At 41.9% G+C, this 23,850-nt stretch overlaps 1 protein-coding gene across 2 annotated transcripts in view; it reads left to right on the forward strand.

Moving 5' to 3' along the window:
- The first annotated feature begins 22,329 nt into the window (after positions 1-22,329).
- The window catches only part of LOC126203078 (proton-coupled folate transporter-like), a 158,183-nt gene continuing 156,662 nt past the window's right edge, over positions 22,330-23,850 (forward strand). The window contains exons 1-2 of one of the 2 annotated variants that reach the window (XM_049937317.1): positions 22,330-22,511; positions 23,316-23,493. In XM_049937317.1, the coding sequence (XP_049793274.1) occupies positions 23,316-23,493 (178 nt within the window). In that variant the 5' untranslated portion in view covers positions 22,330-22,511. The remainder of the gene's footprint in view (positions 22,512-23,315; positions 23,494-23,850) is intronic. The other variant, XM_049937316.1, reaches the window with a different exon arrangement.

Here is a 23,850-nt window from a genome sequence, read left to right on the forward strand (position 1 = left end):
ATATTAGTCGAGGAATAAAGAATGTAATTACAGTTAAAATCCCCTCATCGTATTTATGTTACGTATGGTCTTGTACGATAGTCAGCAAATGGCAGAACAGGGAGAACTGACATACTTATTGTAGAAAGAGTAACTTCGGAGGGTTTCGCTAATTTCTATGAAAACGTCACCTCACCCCCAGATGCATCACCCTAACGAGGTTTCTCGACTCCGCCACTTCCACAAAATGATTTAATAAGCATGTTACTCAGTCATAATCGATGACAGACTGCTATTTAACAAATCTGTCACCCTTAACGACTGGGAGGAGCCGTATTTTTTCGTGTCTTGAAAGGAGGATATAAGATTAACATCAACAAAAGCAAAACGAGGATAATGGAATGTAGTCGAATTAAGTCGGGTGATGTTGAGGGAATTAGATTAGGAAATGAGACACTTAAATTAGTAAAGGAGTTTTGCTATTTGGGGATAAAAATAACCGATGATGGTCGAAGTAGAGAGGATATAAAATGTAGACTGGCAATGGCAAGGAAAGCGTTTCTGAAGAAGAGAAATTTGTTAACATCGAGTATAGATTTAAGTATCAGGAAGTCGTTTCTGAAAGTATTTGTATGGAGTGTAGTCATGTATGGAAGTGAAACATGGACGATAAATAGTTTGGACAAGAAGAGAATAGAAGTTTTCGAAATGTGGTGCTACAGAAGAATGCTGAAGATTAGATGGGTAGATCACATAACTAATGAGGAGGTATTGAATAGAATTGGGGAGAAGAGGAGTTTGTGGCACAACTTGACAAGAAGAAGGGACCGGTTGGTAGGACATGTTCTGAGGCATCAAGGGATCACAAATTTAGCATTGGAGGGCAGCGTGGAGGGTAAAAATCGTAGAGGGAGACCAAGAGATGAATACACTAAGCAGATTCATAAGGACGTAGGTTGCAGTAAGTACTGGGAGATGAAGAAGCTTGCACAGTATAGACTAGCATGGAGAGCTGCATCAAACCAGTCTCAGGGCTGAAGACAACAACAACAACAACAGTATTGTTTCAGAACCAATCAACACAGTGGCATCTTATATTTCGACAGCCAGGTTGAAGCTCGTCAGTTGTGTTTGTGTTAATACATTCGAGCCTCACACTACACATTTCTGATGTATGTTTACACATACAACTATTGTAGACTTAACACACAGATCTTACAAATTTGCCGACTAAGGCATCATTTCTATGAACTAGAGTACTATTCTTGATAGATAGATGACTGTGCAGCATGTCTGTTCGGATTAACTCTTGAGCATATACACCAAAGTGTACCAGACGGTTTAATTACTTTTTTTTGGCTGATTCGTTCCTTGATCGAGACAATACAATGAATTACAGTAATGAATATCAAAAAAATTCATACAAACTCTCGGCGCTTGAGCATGGCCATTTTTTTTTTAAGGTCCGTTCATGTATTTTAACCGTGTTTCTTCTCCCTGTGGCAAATGGGACTTGATGAAAAGACAGTACCCGAAGACGACGGTGGATCGAGCTGGACGACTTTTTGCTTAAAAGTACGAAACCTTTTGCCATGCCAAGTCACCCAACAATCTTACAATGACTAAAGGTACAAAATAAAACATACATAGGTTAGTAATAACAATATATTCTGAAATAAAAACAGTTTAAAGTACGACATTTACATTATGCAATTAGAGTGCCATTTGGTTGCAACTCGTCAAGTATTAATAGAATAATGTAGTATTAATGGCGGTGTGCCATAATGTGTATTATTTGGACCAGAGCTAGAAAACAAAAGGTGCCTCTTAGCCTAATGATATGACGATCAAAAATCTTCAAATGTTTTCAGCGGCTGCATATAATATTTATACAACCGTGGAGTATATCTATGGCTAAAATTATTTCTTTATTTCATTACTTATAATTCGTTTTCTGCTAATAAAAGCTAAGCATGAAAATGTGCCTTTAAAACGGCCACCTGCATCTGTGCAGTTAAGCTATCTACATATTCCAGCACATTGATCATAGTACGGAATTTCTATGGTTGCAAGCATGAGCCACTCCATTTTCATAAGTTCTATCTTGCATTCTGATATGTCAAATACTTTACTACAAATTGTCGTTAAATACTTGTCTGAAAAATCTAAGTCTTCCATCAATTTCTTTTGCTGACAGACACACAAGGTCCTAATTTTCCCCTCTCAGTTTGGACGTGACAATGCTATCACGACTAATAACATGGATGCAGTAAACTCAAATCGTCACTCCTACAACCATTCAAAAGACACCCTACATGCATGAAGACTTTTTAAAAAATGTTACTCAGAGACTACACAACCGAGAGATATTTTCCACCCTGCAGGCGGAGGACACTTACGAGTAACACACAGCTGTGGGCGGAACAGAAATGGGACTGACTATAAGCTACCTCCCACTATACACGATCACTGGCAGTCTCAATAGGTATACAGGGTGGTCCATTGATCGTGACCGGGCCAAATATGTCACGAAATAAGCGTCAAACGAAAAAACTACAAAGAACGAAACTAGTCTAGCTTGAAGGGGGAAACCAGATGGCGCTATGGTTGGCCCGCTGGATGGCGCTGCCATAGGTCAAACGGATATCAACTGCGTTTTTTTAAACAGGAACCCCTATTTCTTATTACATATTCGTGTAGTACGTAAAGAAATATGAATGTTTTAGAATGAGATTTTCACTCTGCAGCGGAGTGTGCGCTGATATGAAACTTCCTGGCAGATTAAAACTGTGTGCCCGGAAGTTTCATGAATGTTTTAGTTGGACCACTTTTTTCGCTTTGTGATAGATGGTGCTGTAATAGTCACAAACATACGGCTCACAATTTTAAACGAACAGTTGGTAACGGGTAGGTTTTTTAAATTAAAATACAGAACGTAGGTACGTTTGAACGTTTTATTTCGGTTGTTCCAATGTGATACATGTTCCTTTGGGAACTTATCATTTCAGAGAACGCATGCAATTACAGCATGATTACCTGTAAATACCACGTTAATGCAATAAATGTTCAAAATTATGTCCGTCAACCTCAATGCATTTGGCAATACGTGTAACGACATTCCTCTCGACAGCGAGTAGTCCGCCTTCCGTAATGTTCGCACATGCATTGACAGTGCGCTGACGCATGTTGTCAGGCGTTGTCGGTGGATCAGATCCGGTGAACGTGCGGGCCATGGTTGGTGCTTCGACGACCAATACACCTGTCATGAAATATTCAGTACCGCTTCAACCGCACGCGAGCTATGTGCCGGACATCCATCATGTTGGAAGTACATCGCCATTCTGTCATGCAATGAAACGTCTTGTAGTAACATCGGTAGAACATTACGTAGGAAATCAGCATACACTGCACCATTTAGATTGCCAACGATAAAATGGGGGCCAATTATCCTTCCTCCCATAATGCCGCACTATACATTAACTCGCCAAGGTCGCTGATGTTCCACTTGTCGCAGCCATCGTGGATTTTCCGTTGTCCAATAATGTATATTATGCGAGTTTACGTTACCGCTGTTGGTGAATGACGCTTCGTCGCTAAAGAGAACGCGTGCAAAAAATCTGCCATCGTCCCGTAATTTCTCTTGTGCCCAGTGGCAGAACTGTACACGACGTTCAAAGTCACCGCCATGCAATTCCTGGTGCATAGAAACATGGTACGGGTGCAATCCATGTTGATGTAGCATTCTCAGCACCGACGTTTTTGAGATTCCTGATTCTCGCACAGTTTGTCTGCTACTGATGTGCGGATTAGCCGCGACAGCAGCTAAAACACCTACTTGGGCATCATCATTTGTTGCAGGTCGAGGTTGACGTTTCACGTGTGGCTGAACATTTCCTGTTTCCTTAAATAACGTAACTATCCGGCGAACGATCCGGACACTTGGATGATGTCGTCCAGGATACCGAGCAGTATACATAGCCCACGCCCGTTGGGCATTTTGATCACAATAGCCATACATCAACACGATATCGATCTTTTCCGCAATTGGTAAACGACCCATTTTAACACGGGTAATGTATCACGAAGCAAATATCGTCCTTACTGGCGGAATGTTACATGATACCACGTACTTATACGTTTCTGACTATTACAGCGCCATCTGACACAAAGCGAACAAAGTGGTCCAACTAAAACATACACATTTCTTTACGTACTACACGAATACGTAATAAAAATTGGGGTTCCTATTTTTAAAAAAACGCAGTTGATATCCGTTTGACCTATGGCAGCGCCATCTAGCGGGCCAACCACAGCGCCATCTGGTTTCGCCCTTCAAGCTAGACGCTTTTCGTTCTTTGTAGTTTTTTGGTTTGATGCTTATTTCGTGAGATATTTGGTCCGGTCACTATCAGTGGACCACCCTGTATATCGTAGAAAGGCTGTACCCAGCATTTTCCTCCTCTGATGTGACGCTTCTTACACAATGGGTGGAGCACCCATTGCTCATCAGAAAATTCTCTAGGTGTTGCATCTCACATATTCGTCTCGAGTGTATTGATATTTCTTCTTTTTGATGATTTGACGGCTTATGCATGTATATCTCATGTATATGTTGATAGCTGTATGCTAGGTTCCCCCCATTTGTAGTAACCAGCACGTCTGGTCGGTCCTTTTTACGTCCATTGTGAATTTTTGTTGTTGTGGAGACGATTTGGTGTCTTAGGAAGGGACTGGGCTGTTCCTCACAACGAAGGTATAGTCGGGTAGCTGTTGCTCTCTCTCTTGGGAAACTGACGGATATTACACGTCTTTTAAATCGGTAAAGTACGTACCCTCAACCACGTTTCCCATGTCAGTCGTGCTTATTAGTAGCAGTAGTGATTTTGAAGTATGCAGCCATGCCTCACTAGCAAATACAGCGAGAAAAAACGACATGAATACTTTCGTTAGCTAATACATGGAGTTGCCACTCATGCCCTGCTGCATGAAAATGCATACGACGAAACAGCGACATCTTATGAGGAAGTAAACAACTCGATCAGTAGCCTAAGGAGACGCAACAGTCTTATTTCAGTTTACAGTAGCATCACCACCACTGCCCTGGTAGCCTTCCTCTCAGACACAGAAGTCATGGACCGATGTTAGGTAGTTATGCTCATGTGTAGGATAATATAGCAACTTCGTCCAGACATCACATCTCTAGAGTGCCCACTCTTCACTCTATTGAGGTAAATGTATGTGACATCAGTCTACTCTTCTACAGTACATGCTAGGGAATGGCCTAAGTCTTTTTAACATGTTAATTCTTCTCCTTAATACTTGTGGAATAACATTGTTTGTGAGAACCAACCCTAATTTGCTAATATCTATATGCGAGTGCATGTGTGAGAACGCCGTTCCTGATAAGGAGACGTAAGTTTCGCCTTCTTTAATACAGAGCTTCTATGTAATATCTTCTTTGTTGAAGTACGAGTGTTGGAACTCAGATAGTAGTAACTATTTATTTACAGACGATACAAAAGAGTCCCCCCCCCCCCACGAACCATAGACCTTGCCGTTGGTGGGGAGGCTTGCGTGCCTCAGTGATACAGATAGCCGTACCGTAGGTGCAACCACAACATAGGAATATCTGTTGAGGGGCCAGACAAACGGGTGGTTCCTGAAGAGGGGCAGCAGCTTTTGCAGTAGTTGCAGGAGCAACAATCTGGATGATTGACTGATCTGGCCTTGTAACATTAACCAAAACGGCCTTGCTGTGCTGGTACTGCGAACGGCTGAAGGCAAGGGGAAACTACAGCCGTTTCCCGAGGGCATGCAGCTTTACTGTATGGTTATTCCGGAGGTAAAATAGTCCCCCATTCGGATCTCCGGGCAGGGACTACTGCCTATAGAAAAATTAAAGAGACCTTTGGAAGAAAAGAGAACCACTTGCGTGAATATCAAGAGCTCAGATGGAAACCCAGTTCTAAGCAAAGAAGGGAAAGCAGAAAGGTGGAAGGAGTATATAGAGGGTCTATACAAGGGTGATGTTCTTAAGGACAATATTATAGAAATGGGAGAGAATGTAGATGAAGATGAAATGGTAGATATGATACTGCGTGAAGAGCTTGACAGAGCACTGAAAGACCTGAGTCGAAACAAGGCCACGGGAGTAGACAACATTCCATTAGAACTACTGACAGCCTTGGGAGAGCCAGTCCTGAGAAAACTCTACCATCTGGTGAGCAAGATGTATGAGACAGGCGAAATACCCTCAGACTTCAAGAAGACTATAATAATTCCAATCCCAAAGAAAGCAGGTGTTGACAGATGTGAAAATTACCGAACTATCGGTTTAATAAGCCACTGCTGCAAAATACTAACACGAATTCTTTTCAGACGAATGGAAAAACTGGTAGAAGCCGACATCGGGAAAGATCAGTTTGGATCCCGTAGAAATGTTGGAACACGTGAGTCAATACTGACCCTACGACTTATCTTAGAAAATAGATTAAGGAAAGGCAAACCTACGTTTCTAGCATTTGTAGACTTAGAGAAAGCTTTTGACAATGTTGACTGGGATACTCTCTTTCATATTCTGAAGGTGGCAGGGGTAAAATACAGGGAGCGAAAGGCTATTTACAATTTGTACAGAAACCAGATGGCAGTTTTAAGAGTCGAGGGGCATGAAAGGGAAGCAATGGTTGAGAAGGGAGTGAGACAGGGTTGTAGCCTCTCCCCGATGTTATTCAATCTGTATATTGAGCAAGCAGTAAAGGAAACAAAAGAAAAATTTGGAGTAGGAATTAAAAATCATGGAGAAGAAATAAAAACTTTGAGGTTCGCCGATGACATTGTAATTCCGTCAGAGACAGCAAAGGACCTGGAAGAGCAGCTGAACGGAATGGACATATGGACATGGTCTTGAAAGGAGGATATAAGATGGGCATCAACAAAAGCAAAACGAGGATAATGGAAAGTTGTCGAATTAAGTCGGGTGATGCTGAGGAAATTAGATTAGGAAATGAGACACTTAAAGTAGTAAAGGAGTTTTGCTATTTGGGGAGCAAAGTAACTGATGATGGTCGAAGTAGAGAGAATATAAAATGTAGACGCAATGGCAAGGAAAGCATTTCTGAAGAAAAGAAATTTGTTAACATCGAGTATAGATTTAAGTGTCAGGAAGTCGTTTCTGAAAGTATTTGTATGGAGTGTAGCCATGTATGGAAGTGAAACATGGACGATAAATAGTTTAGACAAGAAGAGAATAGAAGCTTTCGAAATGTGTTGCTACATAAGAATGCTGAAGATTAGATGGGTAGATCACATAACTAATGATGAAGTATTGAACAGAATTGGAGAGAAGAGAAATTTGTGGCGCAACTTGACTAGCAGAATGGATCGGTTGGTAGGGCATATTCTGAGGCATCAAGGGATCACCAATTTAGTATTGGAGGGCAGAGAGGAGGGTAGAAATTGTACAGGGAAACCAAGAGGTGAATACACTAAGCAGATTCAGAAGGATGTAGGTTGCAGTAGGTACTGGGAGATGAAGAAGCTTGCACAGGATAGAGTAGCATGGAGAGCTGCATCAAACTAGTCTCAGGACTGAAGACCACAACAACAACACCAAAAGAGTCACACGTTTGCACCTGTTATTGTCCTTCAAAGTAGTCACCAGCGTTGTGTAAAACCCGTTGCCGGCAATGTGGAAGGTGTAGTATACCGTTAGCAGAGCCTGTTCTATTGATGGAATGAATGGAGCTGCCTGTCGAATCTCTGGAACAGTTCTGAACGAATGCCACGAAGTGGTTCCTTCATCTTCGGAATCAAATCAAAATTACAAGGACTGAAGTCCGAGGAGTATGGTGGATGGTACAGTACTTCTTAGTTCCATCGACCGAACAGAACAGCCACAGCTGGCGCTGTATGCGCCCCTGCATTGTCGTGCAAAACGGTTGGTGGGTTGCGCAGAAAGTGTCGCTGCTTCTTTCGCAAAGATGGTCGCTGGTGATGCTCCAAAAACGAATAGTAATACTGTACATTTGATTCCGAAGATGAAGGAACCACTTCGTGACATTCACTTCAGAACTGTTCCAGAGATTCGACAGGCAGTAGACCGCTCCATTCGCACTATCAACGGAACAGGCTCTGCTAACGGTATACTACGCCTTCCACATCGCTGGCAACGAGTTCTACACAAGGCTGGTGACTACATTGAAGGACAGTAACAGATGCAAACATGTAACTCTTTTGTATCGGTTGTGAATAAATAGTAGCCACTATTTCAGTTCCAACCCTCGTATGTGTTACGGACCTGCACATAGTTTACAAGTGGGGAATTAAAACTGAATGCATACAGAGCATAATCTTTAATCATTTCTCGGTCATAAGTGTCTCGGTAACCGCAGCCCATCTCACTTCCCTGTATTTCATGATATTTTTTCCCTAATTTTATGTATTCTCAGCCAATTTACGTAATTTTGCTGTTTTCACAACTTTACACACCTCATCGTATTTCCCTCAATTTTACGTATTTCCCATCAATTTTTTCGTAATTATACCAGGTTTTTCTCGAATTTTGCAGATTTTATTGGTCTATATTTTTTCGATAGTTTTCCTGGTGTATACGGTCGTATTGCTGACATACCCATGCGTTGTTTGATTTAATACGATAATACTTTCGCGCCTTTTACATCAGCCTACTAAAAAATCTTAAGTATTCTTCTATTTGTGATGATCTACATGAAAGCATTTTGGATAGGACTTTTACACAGAAAGTACCTTTTGACGTCCTGTTGGCGTGTTTTTGTTTGCGTAATTCCGTAAATAGTCTTAATTACTTCGTAAATTGGTGACTTTCGTCACATGCATTCGTTATACAGATGGATAATAGCAGTTTACACGTTATGAAAGTCTGCAGACTTTCGTGGCCGTTGTCATTGAAGTTAAAATCTTCTGGGTAAGTAGGCCGCGTCATACTTCCCCTAAATTAATCGGCGTTTCGACCCCTCTACTGGGATCCTCCTCAGGATCTTCCGGTGTCCACTATTGCTAGAACACTGTCACAGTCCAGTGTCGCGTTCTCTTATAAAGGGGAATTTTCCCGCGTTCGTGCTGGAGAAGTGGTAGTATTGGTCAAAATTCTTACGGCTACCATTGGTGGGCCATCGCCATAGGGTCATATTCCCGTACTGATGCAGATGGAAGGGTGTTGTTGGCTAAACTCTTGTGGACACTGTTGGTGGCATATCGTCATTGGATAGAAAGACACTATCCCACACTTACGCTGGAGAAGGGTTATTGGTTGAAATTCCTCCTACTGCTGTTGGTTGGCCGTCATCATTGGCTAGATGCGAAACGGACAGAGCAAGAGAAGGGGGAACGCTTATCCAAAATATTATTGTCCGCTGAGGGGACTTGCAGCGCGTTGTTCATGTTGCTCGCTTGATGGCTGGGAGCCACGATACCGGAAGCCTATAGCCGTACTCTCTACTGAATTCTTGGAAATTTCAACCGCTTCTCGAACTTTCCTTCTACAAATGTTTGTTTCCTTAGCCAGCATACGTACGTTATTAACTTCGATGTCAGAGCTACAGTTCTCAAGATGTTCCGCTACTGCCGATTTTAAACTTTATTTTAGCCACGTGTGCCGATAGTGTTCCTTAATGCGTTCTTTAATACATCTTCCCATTTCGCCTATATACACTTTGCCACAGCCACATGTCACTTGACAGACACCTGCATTATGAAGGCAATCAGGTGCATCCGGAAAAAATCTTTTATTTTCTTTTGACTAAAGAAACATGTCTGAATACCATTTTTCTTTAGAATTATGCTTATGCGGTCAGTGACCTCAGAAACGAACGGCAACCAACTGAGTGGGAAGGCGGTTCCTCGTCATTCTTATTATTGTGATTAATATTCTACTTAAAAGCTCCGTCGATTAAACAACTAGCATAGCCATTTGCCTTCAATGCCCTCTTTAAGAAATTCAACTCTGGATCCAAGTTGTCGTCATCGCTGATGCGGAAGGCACGTGAAGACGAGCACTGCTTGCTTCTGGGCTGGGTGGTGGTGCGAAGTGGCATCTAAATACCTGTTTGCGTTTGTCGGCTTCCTATACACTCCGTGATCAAGAGTGTTATCAGATCTTCTGTATACCAGTACATCTAGGAACGGGAGATCGAGCTCACTCTCAACCTCCAAGGAAAATTTGATTTTGGGGTGAATTCCATTTAAGAAATTGTGGAACGCATGAAGTTATTCTTCGCTGTGTGGCCATATATCAAATGTATCGTCCACATAGCGGAGCCAACAAGAAGGCTTCAAAGGAACACTACTTAATGCCCGTAGCTCAAAATGTTCCATAAAAACATCCGCTGCAACTGGCGAAATGGGTGAGTCCATAACAAGGCCGTCAGCCTGTTCGTAGAATTAGCGGAAATATGACGCGGCCTAATAACCCAGAAGATTTTAACTTCAGTTCACATGTTATTCTAAACTTTGTTTCAGGTACTTTGGCTAACAGGCGACAATGAGTACCATTGCATTACACCATTTCATTATATGTTAATTAGAAACGAATGCAATAATTTCAGACTTTCCTATCAATTGACCGAGTTCTATAGGTTCGTGTGTCAATGTTTCGTAATCGTTTACATTTTATCTCATGCACAAAGTAGAGATCAGTGGGAGATTACTTGTTCTTAAAGTATAGATAGCTCCCAATCTGGTATGTAGCGTATGCGTAGGGACTTCAAAAAATAAGTAACACCTGTCCCTCTACGCTAAGAACATCCAGCAGTAAGAGTGGCACATTGTCAGAAGACAAAAGGGTGTTCTGCAGAAACTGTTCTGGTGCGGTACAGATAAAAGGTGCATCACACCGTGCGAGTGAAATGGCGCTACAACTGGCAAAGGACTCCAAAGCTGAAGTTCGCGGGACGTTACGCTTCTTGTGGACAAAACGTCTAAATTGCACACAGATCCACTGTTAAATTCTGCCAGTATATGGGCCAAATGGAATATCACGTCCAGCTGTAGTTAAACGGTGCCAATGATTTGACCAAGGAAGCACAGAAATAGATGGTTAAAAAAAAAAGGATTCAAATGGCTCAAAGCACTATGGCACTTAACATCTGAGATCATCAGTCCCCTAGAACTTAGAACTACTTAAACCTAACTAACCTAAGGACATCACACACACCGATGCCCGAGGCAGGATTCGAACCTGCGACCGTAGCAGCAGCGCGGTTCCGGACTGAAGCGCCTAGAACCGCTCGGCCACAACGGCCGGTCACAGAAGTAGATGATACTCATTGGGAAATCCAGACCTTGTACCATGCGATTTCCATCTTTTACGCACACTGAAAGATTATGAGGGGAAACAAATTTTTCAACGATGAGGACGCCCACACAGCAGTTCTCGAATGGCTCCGTCGACGAGGAGCGGATTTCTACCGTTGAGGAAGTGACTGATTGGTAGAAAGTTCCTACCATTGTTTCCAGAGACGTGGTGCCTATGTTAAAAATTAGTGTCATTTGTATGTGTTACTCTGAAGTGGTTTCTGCCTGAAACCACCATTCTGGTACTTTTTTTTTTTAAGTACAGCTGTCTTCCTCGTGAAACAACCGCTTCTATTTCAAGAGTGAGACTTTCAGTGCTATGCTGAGGTACAGGGTGTACTCTATAGTACGATATTTTCCACATATCCACCATGCGTAGCAATAATATGGCGTAGTCTCTGAATGAAATTACCCGAAACCTTTGACAACGTGTCTGGCGGAATGGCTTCACATGCAGATGTACTGCTTCAGCTGTTCAATTGTTTCTGGATTCTGGCGGTACACCTGGTCTTTCAAGTGTCCCCACAGAAAGAAGTCACAGGGGTTCATGTCTGGCGAATAAGGAGGCCAATCCACGCCGCCTCCTGTATGTTTCGGATAGCCCAAAGCAATCACACGATCATCGAAATATTCATTCAGGAAATTAAAGACGTCGGCCGTGCGATGTGGCCGGGCACCATCTTGCATAAACCACGAGGTGTTCGCAGTGTCGTCTAAGGCAGTTTGTACCGCCACAAATTCACGAATAATGTCCAGATAGCGTGATGCAGTAATCGTTTCGGATCTGAAAAATGGGCCAATGATTCCTTTGGAAGAAATGGCGGCCCAGACCAGTACTTTTTGAGGATGCAGGGACGATGGGACTGCAACATGGGGCTTTTCGGTTCCCCATATGCGCCAGTTCTGTTTATTGACGAAGCCGTCCAGGTAAAAATAAGCTTCGTCAGTAAACCAAATGCTGCCCACATGCATATCGCCGTCATCAATCCTGTGCACTATATCGTTAGTGAATGTCTCTCGTGCAGCAATGGTAGCAGCGCTGAGAGGTTGCCGCGTTTGAATTTTGTATGGATAGAGGTGTAAACTCTGGCGCATGAGACGATACGTGGACGTTGGCGTCATTTGGACCGCAGCTGCAGCACGGCGAACGGAAACCCGAGGCCGCTGTTGGATCACCTCCTGCACTAGCTGCGCGTTGCCCTCTGTGGTTGCCGTACGCGGTCGCCCTACCTTTCCAGCACGTTCATCCATCACGTTCCCAGTCCGTTGAAATTTTTCAAACAGATCCTTTATTGTATCGCTTTTCGGTCCTTTGGTTACATTAAACCTCCGTTGAAAACTTCGTCTTGTTGCAACAACACTGTGTTCTAGGCGGTGGAATTCCAACACCAGAAAAATCCTCTGTTCTAAGGAATAAACCATGTTGTCCACAGCACACTTGCACGTTGTGAACAGCACACGCTTACAGCAGAAAGACGACGTACAGAATGGCGCACCCACAGACTGCGTTGTCTTCTATATCTTTCACATCACTTGCAGCGCCATCTGTTGTTGAAAATTGTAACTACTGTAATTTCGAAAGTTTGTCCGCCTGAAAATTTACTGTTGTCCCAAGCATATTGCAACAAACAGTGTATTTCTATCGCTGCTCGTTTCGTTTTTATTGCCGTTTCAAATATACCGGTCGTTTTTGAAACACCCTGTACTTCTACGAATGTAGACCATTTCAGTAGTCACTTGCAGCTAGGGTTGCCATATCTAGCTAAGACATCGTCGGGACGCTCTGAAATGGGGAGGTGTAGAAATTAAGTAAAAAAATTATTTTATATAACTACTTTTTATTTAGAACACAATTACATGGATGTTCCATAAAATTTCGGGCGTGCATCCCCAAAAATTTCACTTCTGCTTCTGATATTTCAGCTGTTTAGCATTCAGCCTCGGCTCACTCTGAAGGTGGCTGGGCGGTACACAGCCGAAACATCAGGGGAGGAAGTGAAATTTATGCGGCTGCACGCCCGAAATTTGGAGGAATGATCATGGCGCCGCGAAAATATGAGGATGCACAACAATTACATGGAACTTGCGGCGGAAGTAGTTGATACACCGTATTTTTCAGATGGTTCCATCTTTATCATCGAGTCTTTTTTCCCTTTTACGTACTTACAAAACTCCTTGCAAGTCAGCTTGTAGTTAAACTGTCACTGTAAGACTGATCCACAGTCCCTGGCAGCAGTCGATTTCTTTCATCAGTCCACTGGGCCGACATCAGCCAAAACCTTCTATCCACAGTGGCGTCGTGTGCTGGAATGGAAAACAATTATTCGTGTAATTTTAGAGTTGGAATTTGCTTTCGGGATTTTCGGTTTCCTCAAGAAAGTAAATCCACATTTCCTCCACGGAACGTTTAGACTTACATTCTTCAGAGTCACGCTTAGTTTCCTAAAAAGCTCTTCAGATACGTATCTCCCTGAAAGCAAGCCTGAAATCTTCACGCCGTTTTTAGTTAGGTATGGTGTTTTCAGTCATCACCCTTTTTCGTATTACCTTTAGAGAGAATTATCTTATCAGATAACTATTCAATTGGAAATTGCTTAAACGGCCCTAGCCCTATACTACTGGAGAACTCTGGTATTTTCTCGAGCCAGCCGGTGTGGCCGAGCGGTTCTAGGCGCTTCAGTCTGGAACCGCGCGACCGCTACGGACGCAGGTTCTAATCCTGCCTCGGGCATGGATGTGTGTGGTGTTCTTAGGTTAGTAACGTTTACGTAGTTCTAGGGGACTGATGACCTCAGATGTTAAGTTCCATAGTGCTCAAAGCCTTTTTTTTTTCGAATTATAACGCTAGATCTATAAGGTGCTTGCATCGTCGATACGGGATACGCAACATGCAACGCCATATTTGAGATGACCTTGTCAACATAAACTTGTTGACATAAACAAAACTAACTGAGGCTGCATTTACATGTTGCTCTAACAGATGGCGTTACTACAGTGCTCGAGCCAAGCTCGTTACAGTATTTGGAAAAATCAGTACAAAATTAAGTCTTGCTGGGATGTCGGAACAAGAAGGTCCATAACGGTGACGCTCACGATATGTCAGGACGGATGGTAACTCTACTTATAGCTCTCAAAGCAACGTAAGCGCTTAGACTGCGCCGGCCGCTGGTGGCCGAGCGCTTCTGGGCGCTACAGTCAGGAACCGCGAGACCGCTACGGTCGCAGGTTCGAATCCTGCCTCGGGCATGGATGTGTGTTATGTCCTTAGTTTAGTTAGGTTTAAGTAGTTCTATGTTCTAGGGAACTGATGACCTGAGATGTTACGTCCCATAGTGCACAGAGCCATTTGAACCATTTTTAGCTTAGACTGCGCTACATGAGTGTAGGAGCTTCTGACAACATGTGGCTCTTTTTATAGTGGCCGTACTAAGGAGACCATCGACAGTGAACCAAGTACACCTAAGTTACTGTAACGTAAGTGTATTACTGAAATGAAACGACTGAGACAACATTTAATTGTAATACAAAACTTATTAAATTTTAGGCCCACTTTTGCGTGCTACTACGGACTATAATTAGTTTTAGAAATTAGGAGTCCGTGGAAGTTTTGAGATGTGGGATTTTGTCTAGGAAAAAATGCGAATTTGCTTTCAAATATGTCACATGAAGTGACAGGTGGTTGAAAACTATTGGCTCCAAAGTAAAACCACATCCTTAAAACAACTGATTGTTTACCTTTGCGATTGTCATCTCATATTGGTTGCTTACTGTGATAATAGGCTTAAAGATTCATTTTGTGAAAAATTTTACATTAAATTCTAAAGTGCTACGCCGCGCGGGGTAGCCGCGCGGTATAGGCCGCCTTGTCACTGCCCGTGCGGCTCCCACCTTCGGAGGACCGAGTCCTCCCTCGGGCATGGGTGTGTGTGCTGTCCATAGAGTAAGTCAGTTTAAGTTAGATTAAGTAGTGTGTAGGCTTAGGGACCGATGACCTCAGCAGTTTGGTCCCATAAGACCTTACCACAAATTTCCAAAATGTTACCACCGCCCTCAAACAGTTGATTGTTTACTTTTGCCAATTTCTTCTCGTATTTTACATCTACATCTATATTCCACAAAACACTCCGAAGTGCTTAGCAGAGGGTACGTCCCATTGTACCAGTTATTAGGATTTCTTTCTGTTCCAGTGACGTATCGATCGCGTGAAGAATCTTTAAATGCCTGTAGTGCACTGTAATTAATCTAATCTTGTCCTTACGATCCCTTTGTTAGCAATACATATAGGATGTGTAGTACATTCCATGAGTCATCATTTAAAGCAGTTCTACAAACTTTGTAAGGAGACTTTCTCGGGATAGTTTACGTCTATCTCCATGAGTGTGCTAGTCCAGTTTCTTCAGCATCCCTGTCACACTCTCCCACTGGTCAAACAAATTTGTGACCATTTGTGCTGCCCTTCTCTCCTTCTCCTTATTGGTCGTGTTGGGTCAGGTCCCACAGAATTGGGAAATATTCTACAATGGGTCACACAACTGATTTGTAAGCAACCTGCTTTGTAGACTGGTGGCATTTCGCCAGTATTTTACCAATAAACTGAAGTGTGCCACCTGCCTTGTCCACGACTGAGTCTATGTGAACATTCCACTTTACAGCCCTACATAGTGTTACTGCCAAGTAATTGTCGGAGTTAGCCAATTTCACCTGTGACTCACTGCTGTTATAATCATAGGCTAATACCTTATTTCTTTATTTATTTATTCTTTGCCCATGGACTCCAGCTGAAAATCCAGCTGAAAGTAGTGGGTGTATCATACAATAGGCTATTAACATCAAACTTGATTTCATTATATAAATGAAACAAATAATTAAACAGAAATAGTCTACAAGCATACAAAGGTATTACATGTTTCACATTATATATACACACAAATCCAAACAACATACAGAGATGATAATTTTTAAAGGTAAATTGCAGTAATGTTATAACATATTTAAACACCATCTTAGTATTCACTCAAACTGTATAAACATTTCTCTGTGAGATATACACTCCTGGAAATTGAAATAAGAACACCGTAAATTCATTGTCCCAGGAAGGGGAAACTTTATTGACACATTCCTGGGGTCAGATACATCACATGATCACACTGACAGAACCACAGGCACATAGACACAGGCAACAGAGCATGCACAATGTCGGCACTAGTACAGTGTATATCCACCTTTCGCAGCAATGCAGGCTGCTATTCTCCCATGGAGACGATCGTAGAGATGCTGGATGTAGTCCTGTGGAACAGCTTGCCATGCCATTTCCACCTGGCGCCTCAGTTGGACCACCGTTCGTGCTGGACGTGCAGACCGCGTGAGACGACGCTTCATCCAGTCCCAAACATGCTCAATGGGGGACAGATCCGGAGATCTTGCTGGCCAGGGTAGTTGACTTACACCTTCTAGAGCACGTTGGGTGGCACGGGATACATGCGGACGTGCATTGTCCTGTTGGAACAGCAAGTTCCCTTGCCGGTCTAGGAATGGTAGAACGATGGGTTCGATGACGGTTTGGATGTACCGTGCACTATTCAGTGTCCCCTCGACGATCACCAGTGGTGTACGGCCAGTGTAGGAGATCGCTCCCCACACCATGATGCCGGGTGTTGGCCGTGTGTGCCTCGGTCGTATGCAGTCCTGATTGTGGCGCTCACCTGCACGGCGCCAAACACGCATACGACCATCATTGGCACCAAGGCAGAAGCGACTCTCATCGCTGAAGACGACACGTCTCCATTCGTCCCTCCATTCACGCCTGTCGCGACACCACTGGAGGCGGGCTGCACGATGTTGGGGCGTGAGCGGACGACGGCCTAACGGTGTGCGGGACCGTAGCCCAGCTTCATGGAGACGGTTGCGAATGGTCGTCGCCGATACCCCAGGAGCAACAGTGTCCCTAATTTGCTGGGAAGTGGCGGTGCGGTCCCCTACGGCACTGCGTAGGATCCTACGGTCTTGGCGTGCATCCGTGCGTCGCTGCGGTCCGGTCCCAGGTCGACGGGCACGTGCACCTTCCGCCGACCACTGGCGACAACATCGATGTACTGTGGAGACCTCACGCCCCACGTGTTGAGCAATTCGGCGGTACGTCCACCCGGCCTCCCGCATGGCCACTATACGCCCTCGCTCAAAGTCCGTCAACTGCACATACGGTTCACGTCCACGCTGTCGCGGCATGCTACCAGTGTTAAAGACTGCGATGGAGCTCCGTATGCCACGGCAAACTGGCTGACACTGTCGGTGGCGGTGCACAAATGCTGCGCAGCTAGCGCCATTCGACGGCCAACACCGCGGTTCCTGGTGTGTCCGCTGTGCCGTGCGTGTGATCATTGCTTGTACAGCCCTCTCGCAGTGTCCGGAGCAAGTATGGTTGGTCTGACACACCGGTGTCAATGTGTTCTTTTTTCCATTTCCAGGAGTGTAGTTTCAAATGATTTTTAAAGCATTTTAGGTCTGTTTCTTTTTTAATGATTTTGGGGAGTTCATTAAAAAACCTTTTGCCTGCTTCTTCAGGGGCAGTCATAGACAGTTTGAGATTTCTGATTATCATGTAGTAATTTTCATTTCCTCTTGTACAATGTTTGTGTACATCTTCATTTAGGAGGCGTATATCGCTTGACCTTACTGACATTATGCTTTGGTATATGTACAGTGAATATACTGTCATAATATTATAGTGTACAAAAGCTTGCCTACAGGTCTGTCCTAGTGGTATTTTTGCAATGAGTCTCACTGCCCTTTTCTGAATTGTGAATATTCTTTTTAAGTAGCCAGCTTGTGCACTTCCCCATATATAAACTAAGTAAGACAAATGTGAGAAGACAAGTCCATAATACATTGATCTGAGGACTTTATCATCCACAGTCTTAGCTGTTTTATGCATGATGAAGTGCACAATTTTGCATTTCAGAATATTTAAAGAAAGTTACTAAACTTTGCACCACTTTGAAATCTTATCAAGTTCTGACTGAATATTTATGCTGCTTATTTCAGATAGTACTTCATTACAGATAACTGCATCAGCTGCAAAAAGTCTGCTATTACTATTAATATTGTCAGCAATGTCTTTAATATACGATATGATTAGCAAGGGTCCCAACACGCCTCCCTGGCGGGCACCCGAAGTTCCCTCTACAACTGAAAATCATTCTCCATCCAAGATATCACGCTGTGTCCTCCTTACAAAAAAAAAAAAAGCTCAAACCAGTCACAAATTTCGCTTGATACTGCAAATGATCGTACTTTCGACAGTAAGCGTATGTGTGATACTGAGTCAAATGCTTTTCAGAGCTCAAGAAGTACTGCATTTACCTGACTGCCTTGATCCAAAGATTTCAGTATGCCATGTGAGAAAAGTGCGAGTTGGATTTCCATTATCTATGTTTTCAGAATCCATGCTGGTTGTCATGGAGGAGGTCCTTCTGTTCGAGATATTCTTTGCTTACTATGATAATGAAGGATAACTATGTGAAAATTTTTAAAGGTATATTTTTTTCAAACTGTTGGGGGGCTCAGAGAGTTAAAGAGATGGTGTGAACAATACTGACGTGAGGCGGGACAAGCTAAAGACTAATAATTGAAGACGGTGATAGCCATTACTAAGTCGGTGCACAGTCGCGTTCCACATCATCACAAAATGTCATATTCATGATCTATGGAACAAGTATTAATGGAATGTCACACGATCCCAGTTGCAGTTTGGGCATCTAATGGCTTCCAGGGCAACAAAAATTGATTTTTCAATATTTCATACATTGACCGAATTTAAAATTTTAAAATGCTGCCATAAGATACTCATTAAGATGTATAATCTTACGTTAAAGGTTTAACTCATTAGGTAAAGCACTGAAGGCAGAAACTGTGTGTATGCCTCCAGGCAGCGTTAATCACGACCCGCAAATTACCCACACTCTGTTCATTCTGTGCTTGAAAATAAAAGGACTTAGAGACTTCCAACAAACTTTACTCATAATTTCAAGTCTTTTTGAAATTTTTTCTCACTAACATCTTCCATAATAAAAAGAAAAAAGTTTATAACTTACGACATTTTCGCTGTTCATGCAGCAAGACTTTATCATCTGTCATGACTTTCTAATTTATTACTTCTTTACTACTAACACCATTCGCATCACGTTTTGCCGACAGTATTTTCATATACCACTGGAGGTACCTACAAAATTACATCTTTGTGCAACACATACCGATACTTCAGGAGATATGACGTCATAAACATTGAAATGCAGGAAAAACTAGCGTTTGAGTCTTCAGCCGTAAAGACTTTAAACCTTTAACATCAAATATTTGACACAGTAACTCATTTGTAAAGTTATCAGACGTTTGCAGCTGTCAGGGGTTTACTGATATTTCGCTAATTTATGTAACTAGCGAGTAAATGAACATTTGATGTATACTCAAAAGCTATGCGATATCTGAATTCTGGACTGTTCTTAAATATTTTTAAACGTAGCAGTCGTACGTGAAGAGTATCATTTGTCTCACCTTTTCGGAAATCATTATGCATAACAGAATACTGTATGCATAAATAGATGGGTCAATATTTTGAACATAAGGATGTATACACCTCCTCACAGTTTGGTTTTAGATCCAGGCTATCTACAGTCAAAGCAGCTTAGAGCATGGTAGCAAAAACATACCATTGGTTTGAAACTAAAACTTTTATCTATGCAACACTGTTGTACCTCAGGAGAGCTTTTGATATGGTCTCCCACAATATTCTCATAAAAGAAACTGCAACAGCACTGAATGAGAGCCGGCCGAAGTGGCCGTGTGGTTAAAGGCACTGCAGTCTGGAACCGCAAGACCGCTACGGTCGCAGGTTCGAATCCTGCCTCGGGCATGGATGTTTGTGATGTCCTTAGGTTAGTTAGGTTTAACTAGTTCTAAGTTCTAGGGGACTAATGACCTCAGCAGTTGAGTCCCATAGTGCTCAGAGCCATTTGAACCATTTTGAACTGAATGAGACAGAATGTTCTATGCCTAATGCAGGCTTACCTGGACGCAGTTAGTTAAGGTAAATAACAAAACGTCAGAATGTCTTCCAGTTGTAAAGGGTGTGCCTCAAGGATCTGTTCCTGGACCTTTCTTTTTCATTATTTACATAACTGATTTACCCACAGTTGTACCATGTGGTGCAGTGTTACATGCAGATGACACAACACTCATCACATGTGGTACCAGCCTTGAAAATGTGCAATACAGCATGGCAGTGGCACTGGAGAGTTGTACTAATTCGTTTTAGGCAAATGTACTGTGGAAGAATGATAGTAAAACTGAAGACATTCTATTCAGTCTAAATGCTCCCAGTCATGGTAACAATACAAACTATTAGGATTTCACATAGATCAGCTGGGACACTACCACAGTGAAATTATGTGGCAGACTAGCACGTGTCATCTATCTGCTGTACAAGGTAAGGACCAGTGCCAGTAAAGAACTCCTATTATATGTATATTTTGCATTAAAGTCTTTGTTAAAGAGAATCTGAGTAAATTTGACTTAAGGAGAACAGTTAATGACCATAACATAAGAAGTGGTCATGCTTAATATGCCGTATGCTAGGCTTGCAAAGACACATAACAGCTACAAACATCATGGTCCCATCTACTTCAACAAATTACCTGAAAATGCCTACACAGTGCCAGTAAATAAATTTAAAACCAGTCTTTCAAGGTGGATCAAAAGTAAAGTAATTTACTCTGCTCAAGCGGTCCTTGAGTATGTGACAAATGACCCACTTTCCTTATGAGAATGAACTATAAATTAACTGCAAACTATACATATGCCATACTGTGCAACTACTTTATTACTGTTTCATGTACTTATCGTTAATTATCTGTTTGATTATTTATTTCTTATTCACTGAACTGTGTAGTTCCTTTATCTTGTAATTGGTCTATTAGGAAACTTCTTGTTGTTATTTACATTTCCCCAAATATGTATTGCATCCATCCTGGATTATTATAGTGTAGTTAATAACATTTGTCATGTCAAATTTTATATTATTATGTAAACACTGATGACACCAATTACATTTAAATATGCTCAATGGTGGAATAAAACATTTGTATTTGTATTTCCACCTGAGTTATGGGACACTATTGTGGGGCAATTCCATAGGCTCAAAGTTAGTGCTTAAAGGGCAAAAGAAAGCTGCTATGTGCATTTCAGGACTCGGTCCATATGAATCATATCGAGATTATTTTAAGAAAGTAAATATAATGACAGTGCCTAGCCTGTATATTTGCAACTACCTTGTCTTTTTGACCTAAGGAGAACAGTTCATGACCACAACACAAGAACTGGACATACAATTAATGTGCCATACGCTAGGCTTGACCTGAAAATGCCTACACAGTGCCAGTAAATAAACTTAAAACTAGTCTTCCGAGATGGATGAAAAGTAATTCACTCTGCTAAAGAGTTCCATGAATGTGTGTCAAATGACCCACTTTTCTTATGCGAACTGAACACTAAATTAACTACATACTTTAAATATGTCACACTGGGTAATTATTTTATTAGTGTTTCATATACTTATTGTTAATTATCTGTTTGATTATTCAGTTTCTTTGTCATTCACATAAATATGTTGTTCATTTACCTTATAATTGTCAGGAAACATTTTGTTGTTATTGACATTTATTTAAATATGTCTTGTACTGTTAGGAAACTTTTTGTTGTTTTTAACATTTATTTAAATACGTTGTGTATCTATCCTGGATTATTTTCGTATAGTTAATGACACACGACCAAGTTTATATTATTAGTACTCTTGTTACTAGTGTGTTAACTTTAACGACACCGATTGCATGTAACTATGCTCACAGATGAAATAAAAGATTTGCAAATTTGTAAATTTATAAGCTAGTTTGCCCAGTTTGCGATATTTTTTGTCATCTGCGCGCATCCAATAGCGGTTAAGTACCAGGCTGTCTGGCTGTGGGCAACGACGAAGTCGTGTGTGTGGTGTAGTGATTGTTGTTTAACGCTTGGCGCAACCCTTTGGGTAACGTCGTCTTTTACGCACAACAGACCGCACAAATCTGGATCGCTTCCAAATCAGCAGACAAGCCGGTTCTCACTCGGAGAACCTTGAGCGTCCGTCAGGTGCACAGTTAACCGCCGAAACCGCTGAGGTACGTACACGAATTTCTGGATGAGCGCTTTATACATAACATTGTAACACCGTGTTCTGCGTGTGTCTTGACAATAGTTACTATTTCACAAAACCATTCTCGTACTACATATTTTAGTGCAAAGTACCACAGCGTAGTGTTTATGTTAAAATTTTATACAGTGCGAACTTTTTCCTTCAGAACTAAAATTTTGTTGCCTGTCTACCCAGTACTTCTGCTTCTTTTTAGCGCATATAGCGCAGGCTGGGCATCGACTATAAAGAAATGTCTTGAAAATAGTTTCCGGTTTGCGGAAATGTTCCGCGCGTGTGCGGCTTTTTCTGCCGAGTCTTTTCCTAAATTTCAAGCACGTTTTTTTTTTTTTTTTTTCCAGTGTCAATGTTCAAAAATCTGTAACCGAGCCCAGATACCTTGAGTGATTACCGGTAATTTGTTTTATCATGTCATTTTTACAGATAAAATCTGTAAGTAGCAGGCAACTTGTTTATAACCGGTACTTTAATCTTCCCTCTGTGTGTATTTACTTACTTTTACGCCAAGGGCGACACCATGCATGTCAACAAACTTACTTACTTTACTTAGTGTAGATAATTTTTCAGTATTATGTTAACTTACCTTGTAGTATAGTCTCAAATTTCCTACAGAGACTTACTGCTAGTTCCTAACTTATACCTGCCACACTAGTTACATCACAAAATAATCACAGGGAAACACAGAATTTCACTGGATTTTGTTCTCTTTGCTGTAACTGTTTAGTAGCATGTTATTATGGTATAAGACTACTAGTTACCACTTCTCGGACAGATGCCCTCAGTGGAAACATTCTGTGACTCTGATGCAACTACAACAGAAGTTAACACCGATAAACATGATTCTGACACAATCAGTAGTTCTACTGAAGAACATTCCTCCAGACTTGTTTACAAACCACACAGTTGGAAGCCTTTCATGAAGCAGAGTGAAGACATGCCACTAATTCCAGGTCAGTGCAAAAACCACTCATTAGTATCGTAAAAAGGAGATTTACTAAATAGGATCTTGTGTCACATTGCTTATTTGTTCTTCTTTGTTTTACAATATTATTTTTTGCATGAATGGTATCCAAGTTTATATGTTTAATATTATTTGTTAAAACTCTCATAAGGAGAACTCTTTCATTTCTCTGCATATTATGTTTCTTGTATGCGATAAAAAATACATTCCAAAAGCAAATGTTTATGTATTGAGTTTTCCAGTAGGACACAACTCAGGAACTAGTAGTGTTAAAAGCTCCTGTCATGAAAAATCTGATCCATTCTTTCTATTCGCATATGCTGGATTTTTGTTGTCAGTTGGAATG

Source organism: Schistocerca nitens, chromosome 9 (genome assembly GCF_023898315.1).
Source record: "Schistocerca nitens isolate TAMUIC-IGC-003100 chromosome 9, iqSchNite1.1, whole genome shotgun sequence".
Classification (NCBI taxonomy): Eukaryota; Metazoa; Arthropoda; class Insecta; order Orthoptera; family Acrididae; genus Schistocerca; species Schistocerca nitens.